This window comes from Salarias fasciatus, chromosome 13 (assembly GCF_902148845.1).
Source record: "Salarias fasciatus chromosome 13, fSalaFa1.1, whole genome shotgun sequence".
NCBI classification, from domain to species: Eukaryota; Metazoa; Chordata; class Actinopteri; order Blenniiformes; family Blenniidae; genus Salarias; species Salarias fasciatus.
In genome coordinates, this window is record NC_043757.1 from 15,461,332 (window position 1) to 15,483,819 (window position 22,488).

Sequence of the window (22,488 nt, forward strand, 5' to 3'; positions counted from 1 at the left end):
TATTTGTTCATTTAACGTGGCGAGCGTCCCAGGGCTTGTAATGAGATAAAGTGTCCCCCTTATCTGACCACTTTATTAGCAAAAAAGAAAACAAGTGAGTGAGGGCAACGTGGCTCGGTGGGGACAGCTCAGCCGAACCGCTGCTGTCTGGCGGTGGAGATAAGCCGGGCTGTCCCACACCAAACCGAATCGCCGCTCGGCAGCACTCACAGGCTCCTCTCGCAGGCAGAATGAATGGGCTGCGCTGCTGCGTCAAAACCCAGGGGATTGCATTGTTTAACACCCCGGTGTCCCGCTGTGAGGATCAATACGCGATCACACCTTGATTATATCCACACTTAATTAACCTCAGTCGAAAGGATAGACTGAGTGTGCCATTACAGCATGCATGCAAACAGATATACTGCTCCTGTCTTTGAACATTGAGCATGATTGTGCACAAAAGTGGAGGATTTTCCCCGCTATGGCCTGCTGTGTGTGTGAGGCGATACATTTGTGTTTCTATATTTGGCGTCTCACTTCCTATCATTCCTCTTTGTCTTTTTATCTCCACGTAAACATTTTACTTGTAAATTGATGCTTAACCTGCAATTTCATTAAAAAAAAAAAAAAAAAAAAATATATCCAGACCGTAAGGGCAGGGGAGATGTTGCTCTTATGAATGTGCATGAGTCCGTTTCAGTATGAGCTCCAATGTCCTCGCTGTCCTCTCGACAGCTGTAGGCTAACTGTCCTCCAGAGCCCAGTTCGGTGCTGACCTCTCTTTAGATGAGGCGTCACAGTGGCAGGAAATGGAGAGGTGACAGAACTAACACCCCATGACTGACAAATGGAGGTGGCAGGAATTAACAAAACCCACCAACGTTCTAATAAAACAGCAATGAGATCATGTGGAACAAAAAGTCCTCGTGAAGGATATCGACTAATATAAAGAGACACTGTTTTAATGCAGTTTTTTAAAACATTGATTGATTGACTGGGATCTATTATGAGTTCACCTTAGTCGCGCTTTTTCCACTGATTTAACAGAGCACTAAACGCTTTACAATATCAGTCACATTTACACTCGTATTCACACACCAGCAAAGGCCGCCGCTGTGCAAGGCAGCTCTCATCCATCCACTGGAAGCAGTTGGTTCAGTGTCTTGCTCAGGGCCACTTTGACATCTAAATAGATGGGAGATCGAACCTGCAACCTTTCAAATCAAAGTCATAGCTGTCCAAATGTAATATTTACAAAAATAATGCCCCAACTGGATGCATTTTATGTGTGTTAAAAAAGTGCCGCTGCATACAGTCACTTGTTCCAGTTTTGTGTGCAGACTTCATATGTTTCAGTTTTGTCGCGCATCAAGGAGGAGGTACTGTTCCTATGCTATTCTGAGAAAGATGAAGCAGCTTAACTCGATATCTTTCATGCTGTGTGACAACTGGACATTATTGAAAATACTTGCTTCCTCAGTGCACCAATCAAATCATATTACATATAATAAGTGTCTTTGTTATGATGCTGGAATCTATCTCTTTGCATCAGTGGTGAGGGAGAAGTCCTCCACCAAATCTCCTTCCCCCATCTTTTGTGCTCCAACCTGGAACAATCGACTGCGACTAAATTCCATGAGCTGTATAGATCGGTCCTAAACCTGATCCCCTACAGTAATTCAAACTGATGAAATTAAAAAATGTCTTGTGATGCGTCCTCTTCCCTCTCAGACCTTTCATCAGACAAACTGTGCATCTACAAGGTTACATCCTTGTCTGTGCGATCCTTTCCTCTCGGAAGCTATTCTGGACCGACTCATTGTTAGCTACCAGATCCTTTATCTGCCAGAACTGAATTTATATAGTTGATGGGACAAACATTGTCAATCTGGTGGAAGAAAAGAGCTGACTGAATTCAATCTCAGCAGACAATACCGGGGGGGGAAAGCACTCGCAGACAGTGCCACTTTGCCGAGAGTCTTGTGTTCTGGAGAGGTTATTGGCCTTGACAAAAGGGTGATGCAGAGTTTGCCCTCATTAATGTCAAAGAGCGCCTCCAATCTTGGAGCGGAGTTTTTCCATAGCTGTTCTTTCTCCTCTCACCTATTGGCTTGTTTTTTTGGGTTTTTTTTTTTTTTCCTAGATACCTTTGTTAGAGCACACTCCTACTGACCGTTGACGCCCACAAAGTGTGTACTGTACCCTACAATGTGACTCATGACTTATCCTTCTTTGAGAATCGTAGCTTTTGTCAAAGCTGTTTTATAAAAGGTTTTATTGTGGATGTGACTATTTTGACATTGTGTTCTGACTTTTCTCTGACTAGATGCTCTTTACCTGATTCTGTATACTGTGTTAATGGAAACTAGTAGACCATGTTGTGTCAATTAGATATTTGATAAATGGGGTGGGCTGTTGTAATCTGTTGAAGTTAAATTGTTTTACTATTGAACTCATAAAAGGTTGATTTAGTGATAAATTAGATAATTGTGAAAATGTGTATAACTAGTTTAAAAGTCAGTTAAAAAGATTTAGGGGGGAAATGAGTAATGGGATGGAAATACTTGGGGTGAAGATTTTGTAATATATGTATAAATTTGTGATTTTGGTTGTGTATAACATAGCTCTATTAACATAGATAAATCATTTACTTGCTAATTCACTTATTTTTCGATTAATATAGGCCTAATTTGTTGAATAAAATAAAATAAAAAGAGAAAAGTTTGTTCAAATAATGTTTCGGTAAATATTGTTTTTTAAAATATTTTTTTAAATTTAAAAGCTTTGTGCCGTTGTATAGCTCCAGCAATAAGTATGAGTATTTAACCTTTGACCTTACAGATTGTAACCAATGAAATGTCTCTTTAAACTTTAAAGGCAACATTGATAACGAACGCCTGGCGATTGCTAGACAGCGAATCCCATACCGACTTGGTCGAGTAGTTGACGAATGGCTACTCGACAAAGGTAAAATCACTGATTAAAATTTCAAATAAAATAGTTTGATCATAACCGAGTTGTAACAAGAGTTTGTAAATAATAAACTTAAATAATAAATGTTCAGTAAAACTTTAAAATAAAATGAATATGATCAGTTAAATTTAGTTTGTAGTGTTTCATACTTTTCATAATGTATTTATTTTTCTTAAGTGTCAGTTATGATAATACGTGTTTATTGTCAACTTATGGTTAAAGGGACTGTAAATACGAATATAAATGCAGTTAATGAAGTAATGTCAGCATTGTTAAAATGTTCATAAATTATTATAGCATTTTGCTGTAAACATAAATGATAAATTAAAAACTTCAGATTAGAAAAGTGTGTTATTTGAAACACTTTTCCTGTTCAGTGAATATACAGTACATCATGTAATGTTAATTGATCTTTTCTGATTAAACTGCTAGCAGTGATAAATAGTGTGCAATATGAATTGGCATCAGAATTTTGAGTCCCTTTAACAGACACTGTAAATATGTATAGGGCTTTAGATTGATGAACTGTAATATAAAACAAACTGAGTGCATGCTTTGTTCCTTTTCTTTATTGTTCAGTAACTAATTCATATTTTTCATGTAAAATGTGAAATTAGCCCCCGTCATGGTTGTGTTTCGATGTTACAGTTATTTATTTTCTGTTCTGCATTTTGTAAAATGCTGCCATAAAAAGTTTACTTTAATTGTTTTTCATGTCCCCAACCTTATCGCCACAACGTTTTAATTTCTCTTTTGATTTGCTTGCTGCTGCTCCAAGGATGAATAGTTACAAAGAAACACAGACGGAAATAATAAAATGTCTAGATAAATATATTCATATATAAATACATCTATATCTATATATTTATCATTCCATATATATATATATATATATATATATATATATATATATATATATATATATATATATATATATATATATATATATATATATGTACTAATCTTTCTTCCTCTACATTACCACATTATTTTAGATTAGATTGGCTTTTTTGCAAAGTGACATTGATTTTCTAAATTGTGTGCTTTTTATTTTACATCTTTTTCCCCCTCCTTTTCTTTTCTTAGGCATCACTCATCATTATAACGGCAATAAATTACCAGGGTTTGCCTCTACAGCCCGTAATTTATTGGTCTCATCAGCCAGTGGGCAAATAATCTGTCTTTTTTTGTCCTTTATTTTTCCTGTTCAGTTTAAGTACAAGACTCTACAGTTCAACATTCTTGTATATAACATTGTTTTCCCACAGGGCGACAACTTACGATCTTCAACAGCCAAACCACTATACAGATTGGGGGCTGGGAGCGAGATCGGAGTCGATCCTTTCAGGGCCAGCTTTCGGGCCTCTACTATAATGGCCTGAAGGTGTTCAACATGGCTGCAGAGGGGGATCCCAATATAAGGATCCAGGGCAGCGTGCGACTTGTGGGGGAGTCGCCCTCCTCAATCACACCACAGTCCAGCACCACAGCCAATCGCTCAGAAACATCCACGTCCATTATGGAAATCACCACCACCACAGCGTCCAGCCGGAGAGTCAAGCAGACGACGCCACGAGAGCCTCAGCAGGTAAGAGCTTCTCCGTGGCAGTTTCTCTTCATGTCATTCATTTTGATCTCATGTGAAGAATTTATGCTTCATTTATATCAGGTGGTTTTTCTGTTTTGAGTCCTCTAACCTGAACACGGACAGAAAAAAAAAAAGCCTCCATTCTTCCACTGAAGGGAGCAATGCCGCAGACACTGTTGACAGGTTCTCCTGTTTGCAATCAGATACGGCACCATGAGGTGTCTGAGTGTGTGTGTTAGAGTGATAACCATCACAGAGGTCCTCCATCATCTTTTATCAGTCCTGCATGAGCGCCGCAGCATCTGCAGGAGCATATTACTCCTCAAATGTCACAATGTGTGACTAAACAATGCAACACAAAATGCGTGTCCTGTCCAATGAAATGCCCATCAGGCTGTTAATGCATGCTCAGTGCCAAGAAGGGAAGATTTTTTTTTTTCTATATTAAAATCATTGCAAAACATCACCAGCTGTGAATTTTTTAATATAATGAAATGATAAAAAATAATACTGTTTGGAATGTATTTTTAGCTTTGTTTTTCAGCTCTCATATTTTCTTTGAACCCTTTCTGTCGGTGCTCTAAGCTACTTCTTCCTAGATAGATGGAAAATAGGAATTTACAATCAAAATCATATTCACCGGGCTTGTGGCAGTAAATCGTCTTATGAGCAATGAATGAGTTTGTTGGCTTATTTTGGTCACTTGGAAGTGAAATATAATTGTATTGTGGAAGTGTTTTTTTGCACAAGGACAACACCAGAGTAAACAGTACATCTTCAGTCACTTCATGTGTTTTTAAACGCATTACATTAAATTTCACTAACAATCAAAAATGCATACAGTTTGATTGTTGTGGAAATTTGTGATTATTTAATCATTATTAAAACTATAGGAGGGTTTGATTTATTCAGATTCTTTGGTGGTATTTTTATTTTTTTTTTGGTGTGTTTTTGCTGAGACCGACTCACGTTACTGATGGGTGACACTCTAATGCACCTAGCGTGTGGTTGTTTGATGGTACATCAGAATTTTTTTTGAGCCACTGGAGTGATAGATATACAGATGCAAAGCTCTGTTCCTCTGCTTTTCTGCTCATTTTTTGTATCCCCGAAGGATCATAAATGTTCTAGCAGTTACGGTTATAAGAATGCAAAATTCTGTAAGCAGGAACAAGATAAAAATAAAAGTTTCTTTATAATAAAGAATGCAATAATTTATATTAAATTCAGAAATAAGACCGAATAGGAGACAACATTCATAGATGTAGAAGGAGAGCATTTTTAAATTTAAAATATTCACAGTAAATTCCCCCAAAATTTGTGTTTGTTGCACACAAAGAGTGCTTTGAATTAATCATAGACTAAAGTGACCCTTTAATCAGTGTTTAATCAGCTTTTACAAATATAGTTTAAAATTATTCTGGATTTAACTCATTTGGAGTTAATCGGATTTTGTAAAGGAAGATTAAAACATCTCAAGGAGGAGGTGGGTTCATCTTCATATTAGAATACACACAATCAAAATCAGATGATTTTAATTGTGCTATGACAGATTACCTAACTTTGACATCTTTTCAGTTTCTTTGAGACAACAATATGCACACCATTCAGCCTGAAACATTTCAATTTCACTGCCTGTAAGAAACTGTCTGCTTCAAACCCATTTCATTTACTTTTACATCAGAGCTTATACTGCCTTCTAAAAAGGAAGCTTAAAAAGCCTTAATCCTTGAATATAGCTGCGTCCATGCAGCCAAATTTCAGTTTTATTTTCAAGGTTTTTTCAAACTTAAAGATCAACCTCACTGAAAGAAAATGTCAAATTATCCTTTCAGTTTGTTCAGCCCACATCTCGCGTAGAGAAATGACTAACTCCCACAGGAAAGAATCCGAGCCCAGCTTTCAGCTAAGCAGCCATAAAGACTCCACATTACTGGCCGCCCCTCCAAGTCTGTCTGAACCAAAACCATGACAACAGTTTGTGGAAGAGTCTGCACATGCTGACAGATATTGCAATCATAAACATTGATCCCGCGGAATGGCTTTTGCTGGGACTCAGCGCGGACCTGAACCATGGCACAGGCATGTAATCCAGGTGAAATATTAGACAATACACTATAATTAAACACCGGCAATGTGCAGTGTGATAAATTACCACCAAGGAACCAAGAGATTGGTGCAAAGGAACAGATTTTGATGCGATGAATGCTGGTCTCTGGTAGAGTAGATAGAAATGATCTTGACCATGGAGAACATTACGGAGATTTGCGATGTGGGGAAATATCTATCTTGTACCGTCACGTGACATTATGAGCATTAAAGAGAGCAGATGAATTTTCTGATCAGCAACAAGCCGACCTGTACCAACCATCTATGTGGTTACTGTTTTTGATATAAGCAGTCTGTACTGAGAGTTTCTTTGTTCCTTTTGATGAACAAGTATGCAGTCAGTTAGGCTTTAGATGGTTTAGGTGGCGATCCCTTTTCTCTAATTAAAATTAAACAGCTATTTTCTTCTGTTAGCCTGTGTTGCAGAATCTACAAAAGATTGGAAAAAGGAGTACAGTCAAGGCTAACTGTGTGGTTTGAGTTTTATTTTATGCATTCATACTGAAAAAAGGTCGCGGGTTTAAAGCGTTGCTCGGCGATGTAGGTGGAGAGATGAATGAGGCATGCAGAAACGTGCGCGGAGGGAGATGTCATCCTGCTCACTCTGATTCAACGTGACGACCTTCCCACGGTGAGCTGGAGCGGCAGGACGTTTTTGTTGCAGGACGCTACACATAGAAAGACATCATGTCTGGTCCCAGGAAGAAGAGACGATGCATTCACTGCCCTTTCTCTTGAATAGTCAGCGTTTTAATCATTGTCCAGCTGTTCCATCTCCCCTCCGATGGCAAATGCAGCTCACTGAATGCTTTTATATCCTGAGAGCCTTATTACTGGGACACATACGTTTTTAGTGTCGGTGGTCCCGGTGGAAATAAAATGGCTAGCGCAGGCAGCGGCAGTTTGAGGCTATGACCACCGCAGCTTGAAATGGCCCTTTGGAAAATGGTAACCGTACTGTCATAGCAGGGAAGTGGATCGAAAATCATTTTGAAAAAATGATGTAACCACCTCTCATTACCCAAAAGTCTATCATTTTAACACACTTTTCATGCAAGTTGGGACAATTTAGAGAAAATAAAGTATGTATAAAGTATACATAGAATGATGAGTAAAATTGAGAGAAAGAGAGGTAAATCACTGATACGTTGAAGAAAGCAACTAGCAAAGATGAACTGAAATAAAAGTAAACCATAAAAGTAAAATCTTTTTCAAAACTGCATTTAAAAAAAAATCAAAACACATCAAATATTAGGATCATGTATATTCATAAATGGGACATCACACCTACAGGCATGAATATAAAGTTGTTTAAACTAAAACACTTAAAGCTCGTGTCCGGAGTTTCCGTTCGTTTCCAACGTATGTATCATTTTTCAACAGAGCTTAAATGTGTCCGTCTGGTTCGATACTATAATATAATATTAGCATAAAGCAATATAAAAATTTATTTATGAGCCCCGCCTTCGTCTCATAGACCCCCATGCTATCCGAAAAAGCGCCGGTCAGCGTCAGCCAATAGATTTCGAGCTTCCGCATTCTCGTGTTGTCAATCAAGGTGTGCACGCAGCGTCGCAGCCAGAGAGTACGGCCGCTCGCCCAGCAGAGGTGAGTTAGCTCCGCAGCAGCCGCCGCTTACCTCGGATATATCCACTGTCTGCTGAACATCCACCGTAAACGGCTAAACGTGTCGGATGCTGTAGGACTCGGAGGCTCTCATTTTCACCCGACAGATAATAGCGTGCACAATTAAAGGGGCGTGGCTTGGTCGCTCGTGAAAGCAGAGGGAGGGGAACCTCCAGACATTGGATTAAAAAAAACCTCTCTCTTTCAAAACTTCGGACACGAGCTTTAATGACCAAAAAAAAAAAAAAAACAAAACAAAACAAAACAAAAAAAGCATTAAAACTTCTGAAGCTCTTCATCACAGTAAAGAAATCAAAATATTTAGGAGAGAGATTTACAGTCACATCTTTATTCTGAGCTTAAATAATGTGTAAGTGGCCTAAACTATATTTGTGAGCATAAATAAATAGGTCCTAAATGAATAGGCTTGTGCACAAACACATCTTGAGAAAATAAATTATATATACTGCATGCTGTGGTATTGCATGCGTGCTGCATGCGATACTAACACAATCTCAAAAGAGAGTACTCTGGAATAATATGGAATAATTAGTTTTCTTTTGAGTTGAGCCTATTATTATGCAAATGAAAGAATGGCAAATGACTCAGTGCATTATTGATGAATGCTAATAATTATCCCACAAGCATACATAACCTTTGGGTCTCTTATCAATGATCACTTCTGATAAAGGCTTCCAATAGAGGACAAAAAAAAAAAAAAAAAAACAACTACTGTGTGGCCAAGACAGGTAGCTTTACTGTGTCCCAATTCCACTCCAATATAATCTTCCATTGACACCGGCTGCACAGCTGAAAGCGGTGTCTATTTGCTTTGGCTCAGTTATTTCCAAGGGTAAAGTCATTGCTAATCATCATTACAGTAATGATCTTGTGTTTGCCATCTCAGGTGAGCCATCAAAAAGTTCTCCAAATGCCTGAGTGGGGTTATATTGTTATTGAATACTGTGGGCCTTCTCTTTTGGGTGACATTACATTAATGTCATTCTTCTCAAGCCACTGGGTGTCCACTCATGCTTTATTAAAGGAATATTACCATCTTGGAGCACACTGGCACAACGAGGAAAGACATGCGCACCATGGGGACAAAAATGATTCAGAATAGTTGTTTTAATTGTTATTTGAATATTACATTTGCTTTGGGGAATAATTTGATCATTTCAGTTACAGGACTTTAAGTCCACTCCATTACAATAGTAGACAAAAGAACCCTGCGTTGGTGTTGTTGTTGTTGGGGTTTTTTTTGTTTGTTTTTTTTTCCCAAGCATATCTTTAAAGTTTTGTGAAGCTGAAAAGAAAAGTTTGGTTGTTTTGTTTCAGTAGAGGCTTTTGCACTGCTGTGCGCTTCCTGCCCCTGTGCGGGGGAAGCAGTTTATTGTACCGACCGGATTGTCATGTCCTAATGAAGTGTCTACTCTGCACAGCGGTGCCTGGTCGCATCCAATTAAACTATAATGCACTTGTGTATGCATTCACAAACAGTAGACCACCTAACCACACTCATATACACTCCAAAAAAATGATACTCATATTTCTAGTGTGATCGGAACTACTCCTAGTTATTCTCACAGATACATCAACATGCAACACATGGTGTCAGATTGGTGAGGAAAAAAGAGAGGGGAAATTACTGTTTTGAAAAGAAAAAAAAAACTTCTGAAATATTTCTTAGAATGATTTGGCTTCAAAGTGCAGCATTTGGATTTGACTGTCATGTTTTTGAAGATCTTGTGTATTTTGAAGCAACATGTCAAATCAGAAAAAAGACATACTCGTATATTAGATGAAGCTTAATCACAGCCATATATGGCTGCAGAGGTAGAGCCCTATGGAGTTGTTCGCTCGCCCTGTGAGGGGAAAAAGACAAATGTCTGCTATCTGGAAGAGCCATTGAGAGCTTCTGACAGTGATGGATCCTCACCTGCGCTGCTCTGTATTATCAACCCTGGCCAGTACACATACAGTGTATAAATCTCACAAACCTTCCCAATGTGTGTCTGCCATCCACCAATCACCATGGTTGTCTGCAGAAATATCCTCTCCAGCTACGCGCTCTCGCCACAAGGACAGCGTGTTCCCTAAGAAAACATTTTGCAAAAGTGTTTTATGCCGTTGAAGTTGTCTTGGGAGTGCATTAGTATGGAGACCGCAGAGTGTGTGAGATATGTGTTCTGCAATGGCTCTTAATTTGGTAGCAATTAGGACTCACGTTGTAACTCTGGTGTTAATAACTCTTTTTCTGCCTTTTATATTTATAGCACTCCAAATTAATTGTCAGCTGTGTTTGATAATTGAATAAATAAGTGATTTATCAACCTTGCATACACACTCGAGCAATAGTTCAACAAGACTTGTTTTAATTGTTTAACAACATTCCTTCACTTGTTTTATTGGTTTGTAATAAGTGCGTATGTGCTGTGGTTATTTTCTTTCCTGTAAAAAAAATAAAGATAAAAAAACAATAAATAAATGTACCATTAACCATGCCAAATATACTACATATAGTAACTGTAAATGTCAGGACAAATGTTAGCTGGCCCATCTGTCTGATGTTAAATCTGTTCACTGAACAAGTCTTATAAAGGAAAGCTTAAAAGACAGAGTCCGGCGGATCGCTGGAGTTATTAAAATGTCTGCTCTAGAGACCTTGAATATCAAATGTAAGACAGTCCTCGCTCAAATGCGACAGTAATTTTTCACCTCTATTGACATTTCATTCTTTCCATGTTTCTTTCATAGCCTTTCTAAATTGTACAGTTTCAGTTGCGCAACTCGTTCCCGGTGAAAAATCAAGAAATGCAGATTACAGACTGCCCTGGGGCGAATAAATGGTCACCGTGTCACATCACTGCCACAAAATAGCCAATTGCCCCCTCTACTTCTGAATTAACCCTGAGTTGAGGTGGGTGTAATGGCCATTCAGGGGAAGTGAGGGACATTCAAAACACATTGTGTTGGCCATTTTCATCTGCACTCACAGCACACAGTTCATTTCCAGCTGAACTGGCTTGTAGGGGCTCTGTTTTTCTTGGTCCCTGCAACAAAGGTCAGAAACCTGACCTGTCTGTAATTCCCTGGGATAATCAAAGATTTGACATGCTGCAGTGCTCACCTTCAGTGAGGCATCTGGATACCTTCCAGCCTGTTTCTGTTGACTCCTACAAACACGCTGTAATAAACTTAGTGTCACAATAATCTTTGCTGTGAAAAACCCCTCTCCAACTTAGCGCTCAATAACTGCTCATTCTGCAGCCTCCTTTCCCGTATAATCACCCATGCAGTGTCTCTCTTCATTGCGTCTGGTACTACCTTTAGGCATTGTTGTGATAGTCCTGATACTGGTAGGGATTATTGTTTTACAAATTGGGGCAGCAATAAGCCTTTGCAGCCTAGATTTATTACTAATCCTGCATGTTCCCAGATTCAAACCAGTGTTGCGTGTTATCTTGGTGTGAGTATCGTTTATATTTTTTATAATTATGCTCATTCTTCTGCTTTAGCTTCTGTGTTTAATTTTATATCCGTTGCATGTACCTTTGAGGAAGACCCTTACTAAATTCATTATGAAGTGGGAAAAAGTTGCTCGGTTTCATTGGAACAAAAGTATTGCAACCAAAAGGAACTTCTCTCAGTGCTCAGATGAATACAAATCCTTGAATTTTGGCTCTGCAAAATATTTGTGGCACCTGTTTCCTTATAAAATACCTATAAACTAATTCTAGGATCGCCTTCATATTTTAAATTTGGAGACCTGCTGTTGAAAACAGAGTTGTACTGCATTGGTCCAAATATATATATAAAAAAAAAATTCTTGGGAGTAGGTGTGAAATAGGAATTGTGGGTTCACATTTTAGCTCATATATTCAGCTCCTGATGCAGTGCTGAGTTTTTGCATAACACAGAAACGGGATGTGATCCGCAGACACTTGACTCACTACATGAAATGCACGCTCAGTGAACAACACGGTGATCAAACCGGTGAGATGACAAGCCCGGTACAGGTGCTAGATGTTGTTATTAATAAGTTCAAAACCTTGAAAATGCAGCAAGTCAAAAGCCGTGCATGGCAGGCAGAGGGGTCCTCGTCGTAGGAAACATGCAGTAAGTAGAGGAAATGGAAACGGCTACACCTTAACGTACAAATTACTCGCTTTTTTTTTTGCAGGAGAAAGAAATCCGTCTGTCAGAGACATAACTTTTAAAGCAATTAACTAGTTGGTCTTCTTAATTTTGAGATGGCTATCAAAGTTTTTCAGAGTAACTTTTCAAGTGTAAAAGTACAGCAAGTCAACTTTTCCAAAGCAGCCCCTATCAGTAATTATTCAAAGGCACCTTTTTCCTTATTAATGAAAAAAAAAAAAAAAAAACAGGGCGTGTATGCACACTGTTCTCCAGAACAGTTAAAATTAATGTACCTGCCCATTTTATTACGGACCGAAATGCAAATGTTTACTTGATTTGTTAATTTCATTGCACTGTTGCAAACATCTGTGGTTGTGCTGATGCCAAACATGATCACAGTTAATCACCGTTCTCTCTGTTCAAGTACAAGGGCGGCGGCGGGGGGGGGTGCGGTTGTGTTGTGTTTGTGATCTTTTTTGAAATGACTTTCATAATTCAATGTCTTTGAAGAATCTGACAGAGTACGTAGTAACATGCCAACTTTTTCAGGATGCTTCAGTGAACTCAGACTGCAGAAAGTCTGCCTTGTTTGCAACAGATGCAGCGATGATTCTGAGGTGCATCTACATCCTATTAGAATAAATTTGTCATGAAAAATTGGAAGCGCAGTTAAAAAAAAAAAGAACAGTATATCCCTTTCCTATATGAATAATTCCTATCATCATTTCAACCATCTCATTTGCATTCCCCTCAGTGATTAATTGACAAACTCATACATTTTATTTACGATTAATACATTAATACATTGTCACATAGATATATGTCAAAGAAACAACTAAATGTTATTTTTAGGGCTGTTTGAACAGACTCTTTATTTTGTGTAACTTTTGCAGAATTTAATCAGAGCCTGTTTTGTTGCATTATTATTGCTGGACTGGGTGAGGATAAATGGGAAATTACTGATTTGTGAAATGATTGCTCCCCTCTTTTAGTTGCCTTTTCATATTTGAATCAGGAATTGCTTGTCACTTTGCTAACCAAGTGGAACCGTTTCCTTCAACTCATCTGGAGGCAGATCTTATTGTAAAATGAGAATCAGCCATCTCGCAGTCCCCACACATTCTACCTCTCTCCACTCGCCATTTAAAACCCAGACCCATGCACAGAAACCTGAAGAGTTACAGAGGAACCAAAAGAGGGTGGAGAAAAATCATCAAGGGTTTAGCCGTGTCGGAAAACTATTATTTCATTGAGGATATACAAAACAAATAGTCTCACAGACTTAGTAACGTACTGCAGTGTTTGGTTTGAGTGTCAGTGCCCTGTAAGGTTGTGGGGGCCTTCAATTATTCAGCGAAAGAAAACATCCTCAGGATAAGATTTCCCCCGCAATGCAGATATATGGGATTGACCATCACGCTACTGATAAACTCCGGCTGAAAAATCTGTGGATTCACAGCTGATAATTCGCCAGCTACACATTCCACAACAATAATCATTTCCTGAGTTTATACACAAAACATGTTGGATACCTTTCCACTTGCTTGTTCTGCTGACCTCCTTGTTGTGGAAGTGATGCATCAGTTTTGGGGTTTTTTTGGTGTTGGTGGTCCTGATGTGTGCTGCCCCAGATTTGATCGCGGTTCTGGACCACCCGGTGCTAACAGATGGCAAAGGAGAAAACAGTGAAGACCTGCGGTGGGCTCTGGCCCCGCGACACTGACTCTGACGGACACACCAAATCCATCATTTGAGTGTTACCGGGGGCAATTATGGAAGCTGCCCTTCAACATGGTGTTACAGACATACAGTCCATGTGACTCACTGATTCAGTCCACCTTGGTAGGGGTGAACAGAGACACGCCAGCATGTGTCAACATGTGTTCTCTTGATTTAATGAATGGCTGCATCTTTTATAAGCTGACAGCAGATACGGGCTTGTCTGCAGCAGGTAGATGATCAGGACCTTAGAAAGACAACAGGATGCCTCGTCTTCCCGTGGTGGCTTTGTATTTTCTTGTTTTAAAGTTTCAAGCCAAGTTAATCATTATAACAGCCATTATGAAAGGAGACAACAAAGACGCGTCTTTGCTTTTGCAGGTTTTACACCACTGGCAGCCTCACAGAGAACTACAGATTGTCCCACTAAATCTGTTTGGATGACAAGAATAAAACCTACGCACTGTGAATGTTATTTTACAAAGTGTCGGTTTTTGCGTGGGGGAGAAACCAACACTGACAGCTTTACAGCTTATTTTAAATACCATATCGTTACCTCTCAGGACAGTTGCCTTTGTGATTTGCGGCGAATGAATCTACCCCTCCACCGACTGTTAAACATGACACAGTTCGTCCCCACATTCGCAGGGTTCTGCAGTCGCCTGGTTCATACTTTACATTCATGGACATGAGCTGTGTGCCAACTGCTCAGTGAGCTGTGCTGAGCCCTCTAAATTTTTAACAACATTTACCTCAGAAGCTGATAAAGGGTGCGAGACACAAACTTGCTCATGCATCCAAAAGCAACTTTATTAATGAATGCTACAAGCAGTGGGGTGACTCAAACTTGACATTTTAATAGTCGCCACAAAAGTAATACATCAACTCTCGCATCCGCAAATAGAGGAAATATTTTCACCGCCCAGTTGAGGAAGCTTGGCTGCTTTTATTCAAGTAGCAAATATCCTGACACCACATATACGCTCAATGTTAGGGACTGAAGTATAATATGAAGTAAAATAGTTACCAGATTAAATTAAGCGAACATAAATTCCAGGTGGTGCAGAAATGAAATAACATCTGCAAAGAGAGCCAACACAGTCTGTTAGTTTGTTGCTGAGAAAGTTGCTTTGGGAAACAGATCGATTTTTCTGAAGGGATTGTTTGACATTTTCAGGAACTCTTTGTTGTTTGCAGATTTAGACACTGCTTTTACTCGTATGCAATAAACGCAAAGCAACAAATAGCAGGTGGTTGGTTTGGCATTGAACAATAGAGAGAAGTCTCACCTTCCCTGTGTTATGTCCTGTGAAAGTTTCTTTTTTTGCTTCAGTCACTTTAAAGGACAAGTCATCTCACAGTCTATAAGAGTCACCACTTTGAATAATATGTGTATGGAAACCAGCTAATTTATGTTCGAATAAAAGTGGTTGTAAACAAGATGAAAATGTAAAACTAAGCACAGCATGAGGGGAAGTGCGCCTATCAAATCACAAGAACCTTACTTTTTGATTTATGAATATTGTCTTGTTTGTGCTTACCTCAATGCTAAGAAAGAAAAATAAACTGTGGTTTGTGTGACATTTATTTATTTTATTGCTGGTAAAGTTTTGGTGTTTGCTAAATATGCATAAATGTAATTGGTTTTATAAAAACTAAGATGGAATTACACAAGGTTAGATGATGGATTATTTATTGGTCTGAATTTTTTTTTTATTAGAGTGTGAGTTTGCTCAAGAAGAAGCTGCTTCTACATTTGTGGAGTTTGTTTTAATCTTTGGATAGACTATCCGTTTTCTCTTGTGGTGAGTCTTTGCCCATATGAAAATGAGATTTACTCCAAAAAAGTAATTCAAGTCTGAACAATTCCATTGCAAAGCCAAAGCTCAATTGCAAGGAAAGTTTAACTGAAAAGGAAAAAACATGTACTTGTCTTGAAAGCACATCCTATCATGAATTTTGGTCCTGAACCTTGCACTGCAATGGGATGAATCTTAACGGAAGATCTGTTAAAATCACTCATTGGTTTGTAGCAGTTTTTATTAATGACAAGTCCCAACCTGCAGGGATGGAATCTGATTGTGATGATTATCCGTATGAGCGACGGGCGACCTGGCCTGGTGTTGTAGGGCAAAACAGCTCCTCCTTTTTTCCTTGTGTCATGTTTTTGCAAACGTTACACATGGGAATTAAGCCTCAGTTCATTCATCTCAGCAATGATGGCATCTATATTAGGATGACAAATTTGTTCCTGTCACCTCATGAGGGACTGGGACTGCATGTCAAGATGCAGCTAAAGTCAGTGAGACAGTGATTTGTGACCAGGCTGCATATCTCCTCCTCTTCTGTGCTCCTTTTCTCAAAACACACACAGTCACAAGCTTAGATTCATCATCTATTTTTAGATTTCGAGGGAAAGGGACATGAAAATGAAGAATTACGTAGTCTCCTTGGATTGAACCAAACTAGTTACCCAAAATGACAAGTGTTTGTATGTTAGCATTCAGATAGAAAGCGCCGTGATCTCGAGCCATTCTCCGGTAATTGTTATGCCCCCCTCATCCCTCAGCTTATTCTTAGTGTATGATATTCCTTCTGGGCAGTTCTCTGCTCTCAGGCCAGATTACTACCAAGGCAAGCTACAGACATGCACGGAGCTCCAGATTCGATTTCAGATAACGAAAATATCAAGGCATCCAGAGGGGAAAATGCTTCAATGCCGACAGATCTCATTTATCTGAGAAGTGTGAAAGCAAGGATAAGGGGGAGGGACAAAGTCAGCCATGTAATATACTTCTATGGAGCAGTGTTTATGCACAGGCAAGAGAGAGATGAAATGAGAGAACATGAGGAGGGAAGCGTAGGAGGTAGATGGAAGCAGATAGTGTCTTATGAATATCATATTAAGATTTTATCATTTGGAGCATGCAGCTAACAGAAGGCATCCAGCCTTCTCCTGTGTAATCTGCTAGAAGCTGTATACTACATGGCAGCCGCTCACTGTGCACTCCCTGGGCACTGCGAGGTGAACGCAGGCAGTCGTCCATATTGTGTGCACATTATTTATAAATCCCAGTAATAAATAATATGTGTCACGCTCAATTAGAAATCAAAATATCAACCGCTCATCACACATCGCACAGAATGACTGGAGATGCCGGGGAGTATGATTTAGGCACCGGTCGCACATGGTTCATAGTGAGTCAGTGGCTGACATGCTGATAGTTTGACGCAGACACCGACTGGGAAATGGACTGTCTTTCCTCCCTCGCAGCCAGACAGCGTTCTCGGTTACTTCAGTGTCAGCGTCACATCGTACCCCCTTGAATTTGCATCAAGGCCATGTGGATGACTGTTCCAGGAAAATAAGCCGATACGGGGGTCCTGAGGGGGACGTGAGGAACATCTACAAAGCACTGCATTGACGGAACCACATTCTAAGAAGTCTTCGGAAAGCAGTGTTCACATTTTCCCAAGAGGGAGCCCATTTAATGAGGGCACAGGCATTTGTAAATTTTAAAGCAGCTCTGTAATTATTTCATATCTCCATCTTCTTGTACAGTGCACCTAAACACTCCTACATTAGCCCCTACCTGTGTGTCCCTGTGTAGCACTCTCTGAAATACACCCTTTTATTTCGCGCCACAAAAGCTTTTGAGGACCAAACTAACAATTGACCTGCCACTGCTCTCTCTTTCCACGGGAAAGCAAATCTAATCTATTCATTTCTTTTGCTTTCCCCTGAATAGTGGGTATCCTATACTACCAGTGACCTTTACATCATAAATGGTAATGTAACAGTCATGTACGCCCAACCCTTTATCGGAAAAGTGGCCATATAGTGGACATGCTTTTATAATAATTTCTATTTCAACAATGGTAAATTGAAGGAACTGCCAACAGATTAAAAAAAAAAGTGGTTCTGCAATTTATTCAAATATGTAGTATAATTTACACAGTTAACTGTGCCTGAAGGGTGGAGGTGGGGATTTTTCTGAATAGGAAAACCTTCATTTCATAATATCACAGAAATTTTTAAATGTGCCAGTTGAACTGATAATATGCCAGTATGCTCATGTGCTTCCATGGTGCTTCCCGGACATGTATCAGCTGTATGAAGCTACCTCGCAGAGCCTTGTTCGGCCGTCTGTGACGTCAGCCCTGCGAAAGATGTATTACAAGCCGGAAACATGCGGGTACCAGGGGAAGACATGGAGAGCCTCCAACCATTCTTATTTTAATGACACTCTGATACTCGGCCTGAGGTCCAGTTGCAGCAACAGCTGCCTCGTTTTAAATAAAGCAAAGCCCATCTCCCAAAAGGGACGGTGTCTCACAACTGAGCAAGTGAAAACAGCTGTCCACCATGGCTGCTTTTACACTACTGCATGCACAAGCTGGCAAAGAAGAGAGAGAAGTACCTACCAATTATTCAGAGTTAATTGCCTTTGAGAAATGTCAGAATGATTTTGCATGAATTCCCAGGCACTCTGAAGTTCACACTACCTACAGACTGTTCCTGGGCTCATGTTCAGAGCAGTATAATACCTCTTGTATCAACTGAAAGTTTTGATAGGAGAAGGAAAAAAAAATTAAAAAGAAACATCACGTGACTCAGTTATTTCCCTGTTTAGAGAATAGGTTTGTTTATTCAAAGATTATGAGACTGCAATATAGTTTCAAAGCTCATCTTACTCAATTACCTTTCCAAATTAATTACTGAGTAGTGTGTTGGGTGTTTATCTTTTTCATTTAGTGAGAGGTCCACTGTGTATCAACAGGTCAAGCTGTGTGATATGGAGATTACTCATCTCTTCTGCTTATGCTGTTAATTACAATATCTTTTGATGCAGACTGTGTTGTTATGGTGAGTTCCATTATAGTTATTTGCAGCATTTGACTTGCATCCCAACAATTGTTTTTTTTTTGTTTTTTTTTTAGCAGGAATAATAGTGAATTATTTCCTCTTTATTACTCTTTTCCATTTGTTTTGGGCTCTTTTTTTTATTGTTGTTGTTGACTGATGGTTGTGGTGCTGCCTGTTTGTTGATCTGTTTGTAGAAAATGCCAGAATCTGATTGAAATCCTCCTCGGTGAGGACACAGTGGAGAATAGCTCCATTTTTACACTGTTGTTCCCTATTGTTCATCACGCCCCTCTCAGTCGCAGTGCCAATCTGTTGTGTCACCATGAAGCCCCTGCGTCAGCGCTTTTGTTAACTGCTCAAAGAAACAGCCCGGCAAAGTTTCGATTCAAAAGTGTGTTATACACTGTGTATATCAGATGTGCATCTCCACATCTGTGTTTGCCACACAGCGAGCTGTGACGGCAGTAACGCTACCCCATCGTCTATGAGCTTTACAAGTGGGAATCTGTGTGAGGCCGTAGCGTTGACAGCTTGGCACGCCAGCAGCAGGAAGGAGTGTGGGCGAAGGCCAGGCAATACACCGAGCCGAACTCACAGTCTGAGAGGCCCACACGCCTTCATTATTCAGTTGGAATCTATTGAGCATCTGGGACTAAATTATTCATCAACATCGACCTAGTTCCAGGGTGCTAAGTTAGATACTTGGATGTCATCAGGCGTTCTGATAAAAGCTGCAGCTGCAGGGTGATAGCTGCCATGGGTAAACAGAGACTATGTACTCGGATCATAAAAAGTGCTGGCCACCATTTCATTGTTATAGCTTGTAGTTTTGTATAACAGTGCCTCGAAGGTGGGCTGAGCCCGGTGTAAGAGAAGAGAGGTTTTCTTCACCCTGCGTCTCACTGAGCCGTCTCTATCTGCTGTCCCGCCGCCTCTCTCCTTCCCGCTCTCTCTCTCTCTCTCTCTCTCTCTCTCTCTCTCTCTCTCTCTCTCTCTCTCTCTCTCTCTCTCTCTCCTCTCTCTCTCTCTCTCTCTCTCTCTCTCTCTCTCTCTCTCTCTCTCTCTCTCTCTCTCTCTCTCTCTCTCTCTCTCTCTCTCTCTCACAGCTTCACTAATGATGTGTTGTTGCAAGACTGAAACTTAGGACAACAAGCTCCTCCCAATTAGCTGTGCACACTGCATCTCTGGCCATATGCAGACCCTGGCTGGCCACTGTCAGTGTGAACCACTGCCAGTATGAGAAATAACGGCACGCACCAAAACATATATCGAACTAAGATTCCTCAGGTTGGGCAATATAGCAGATACAGGCCAGATGTGCATTCATTTTTATAGCTTTTAAAATATAAATTATCTAGAATGATTATTAAATAAAAAGGTATAACTGCATTAGCCTTTTTGACTGCTATCTGGCAGTATTTTATTTAGGCTAAAAGAATACAAGACATCTAATGAAAAAAATAATTATTTATATAATCAAAAACTTCAAGTTCATTAATATATGTTGATGACAAAGATGAGAGGTAATGTCCAAACATTCCTTTATACCAGGGATCAGGGAATAGTGTAAGGGCCATAAAAACTTGATCTTCATGACCAGAGGGCCAAATTATGACCCAGCACATTAACCACAAGGATTTGAGAGAACTACAGCAGCTAATTTAATAAAAAGCAGTAATTGTATGCTTTCAGTTTTAACCAATATTCATCCTTTAATTGCTTTTTCAGCCTTGGAAACTGTCATTTGGTAGGGTGCTTACATCTAATGGATCATGTAAGATATGGACGTGAAGGAAAAGATGTAGCAGAACAAAAATTAGGGACATTATGAAGCAACAGCTGCAGGTTTGCATGCAACTTGAAAAAGAGTCTTGTTTTGGGATATGATTGTGTTACTAGCCCTCTTCTCTATGATTAATCAACCCACCCCAGAATTGTCCTTTTTGATCGTGGCAAAGCATTTGTGGCGTTCTGAAGAAATATTTGAATTTACAACAAATCTTAACTGGTTGACAAAAATGTGGACAGAAAAATGCGATGTGTTGTACAAAGCATGAAATAAAGGGCTTACTGGGGCAAAGCTAAAAAAAAAAAAAAAAAAAAACGAACGGCAAAAGAAAACAGCAGGCATCCTCAGCGGAATACATTACCAGGACAGCAGAGGCATGCTTCAGATAAACCCTTCAGATGCCTTCAGTGTCCTCCTGACTTTCAGCCCGTCTCCAAAGAGACATGTTGTGTGCCAGAGAGCATTCATCAAATTAGACCAGAGAGAAAACAATGTGAGAACCCTCGGCTCTCCATAGAGACAAGCCAACAGGTTATCACAGAGAAGGTGTCTCTTGCACTCGAGCACCAGGACAGCAGCACACAGCAACCTCCCTGAAGAGCAGCCCTCCCCTTCCTCACTCCCTTCCTCCCAGCACAGAGCAGGACTGAGAGGGGAAACATACATTCAGGGGAGAGAGGTCTGCAAATGTAGTGCATTACTGTAAAACCTCTTCCTCCATATAGAAGTTTATTAGTGAGTGACATTGGTCACAGAAGTACAAGGGACTGTTTGTGGAGGAAGAAATGTTTGTGGTGTTGTAGATAACTAGGTGTCCAGCAAAATTAGACTGCTGACTCAGCGTATTGTGAGCACATGCCGAGTACGGCTCGCACTGGACGTCTCATAAAGAAGGACCAATATCAATCCTTAGAGATCGAAAACCAGCATGACAGTGCTAAAGAAAGCAGCAGGGCTACTTCGGCTGAGTCAGGTTGGAATTTCCTGGTCTCCGTCCTCTTTGATGGTTCAATCGCTGCATGAGCCAAGGTCAGTCAATAACTTTACTTCTTTAAAAGGTTTACCGAGATTTATTTGTCTATGCACAGCTCCTGTGGCTACTTCTGGAATTGCTTCTGTACTTAGAAAACTACCAACATTTCCAGAGACATTTTACAAACACTACAGCCCATTTTCTCTCTTCACAATTTCTTCTTTCTATTTTTTCCCCCCACTTTTTACTTTCTCTGTGCGCCTCATACTCCCAGCTGTCTCCCCAGGTTTCCTCAGCACATCTCATAGGAGTGCGCTCTCTGCTGCTCTGAGCAGAAGCAGATAAATGAGCTGTGCTGTAGGTTCACTGTGGCTTCAGCACTTTATCGCTAGATTAATGATGCTTTGCAAGCTTCAAGCTTCTGCTTTTAGCATTTTGGAACTGCTTTCATAAAATAAACTACAGGTACATCTTGTTTGCCCGGCGATCTACTGGGGCATCGTCCTGTAGGCATGATGTTTTCGCATCACTAAACTTGGCTGTTCTATGCTAATGAACATTCCTCAAAGCTTACAGTATTTCAAAAAAAATGCAAGAAATAAAGATGCTATTCAGATGGGGTCGGCAAATGTAATTTTACTTTTGTATGTCAAAATGATTGCATGAATATCAAGTGTTTTTCAGGCTATCTCCTCAAAAAAATACAAACAATCTCTCAAGAT

At 39.8% G+C, this 22,488-nt stretch overlaps 1 protein-coding gene across 38 annotated transcripts in view; it reads left to right on the forward strand.

The window, feature by feature from the left end:
* The window catches only part of LOC115398907 (neurexin-1a), a 248,292-nt gene that overhangs the window by 208,120 nt on the left and 17,684 nt on the right, over nt 1–22,488 (forward strand). For 26 of the 38 annotated variants that reach the window (XM_030105923.1, XM_030105925.1, XM_030105930.1 and 23 more), the window contains 2 exons: nt 2,860–2,949; nt 4,224–4,543. In XM_030105923.1, the coding sequence (XP_029961783.1) occupies nt 2,860–2,949; nt 4,224–4,543 (410 nt within the window). The remainder of the gene's footprint in view (nt 1–2,859; nt 2,950–4,223; nt 4,544–22,488) is intronic. The other 12 variants (XM_030105945.1, XM_030105946.1, XM_030105948.1 and 9 more) reach the window with 1 other exon arrangement.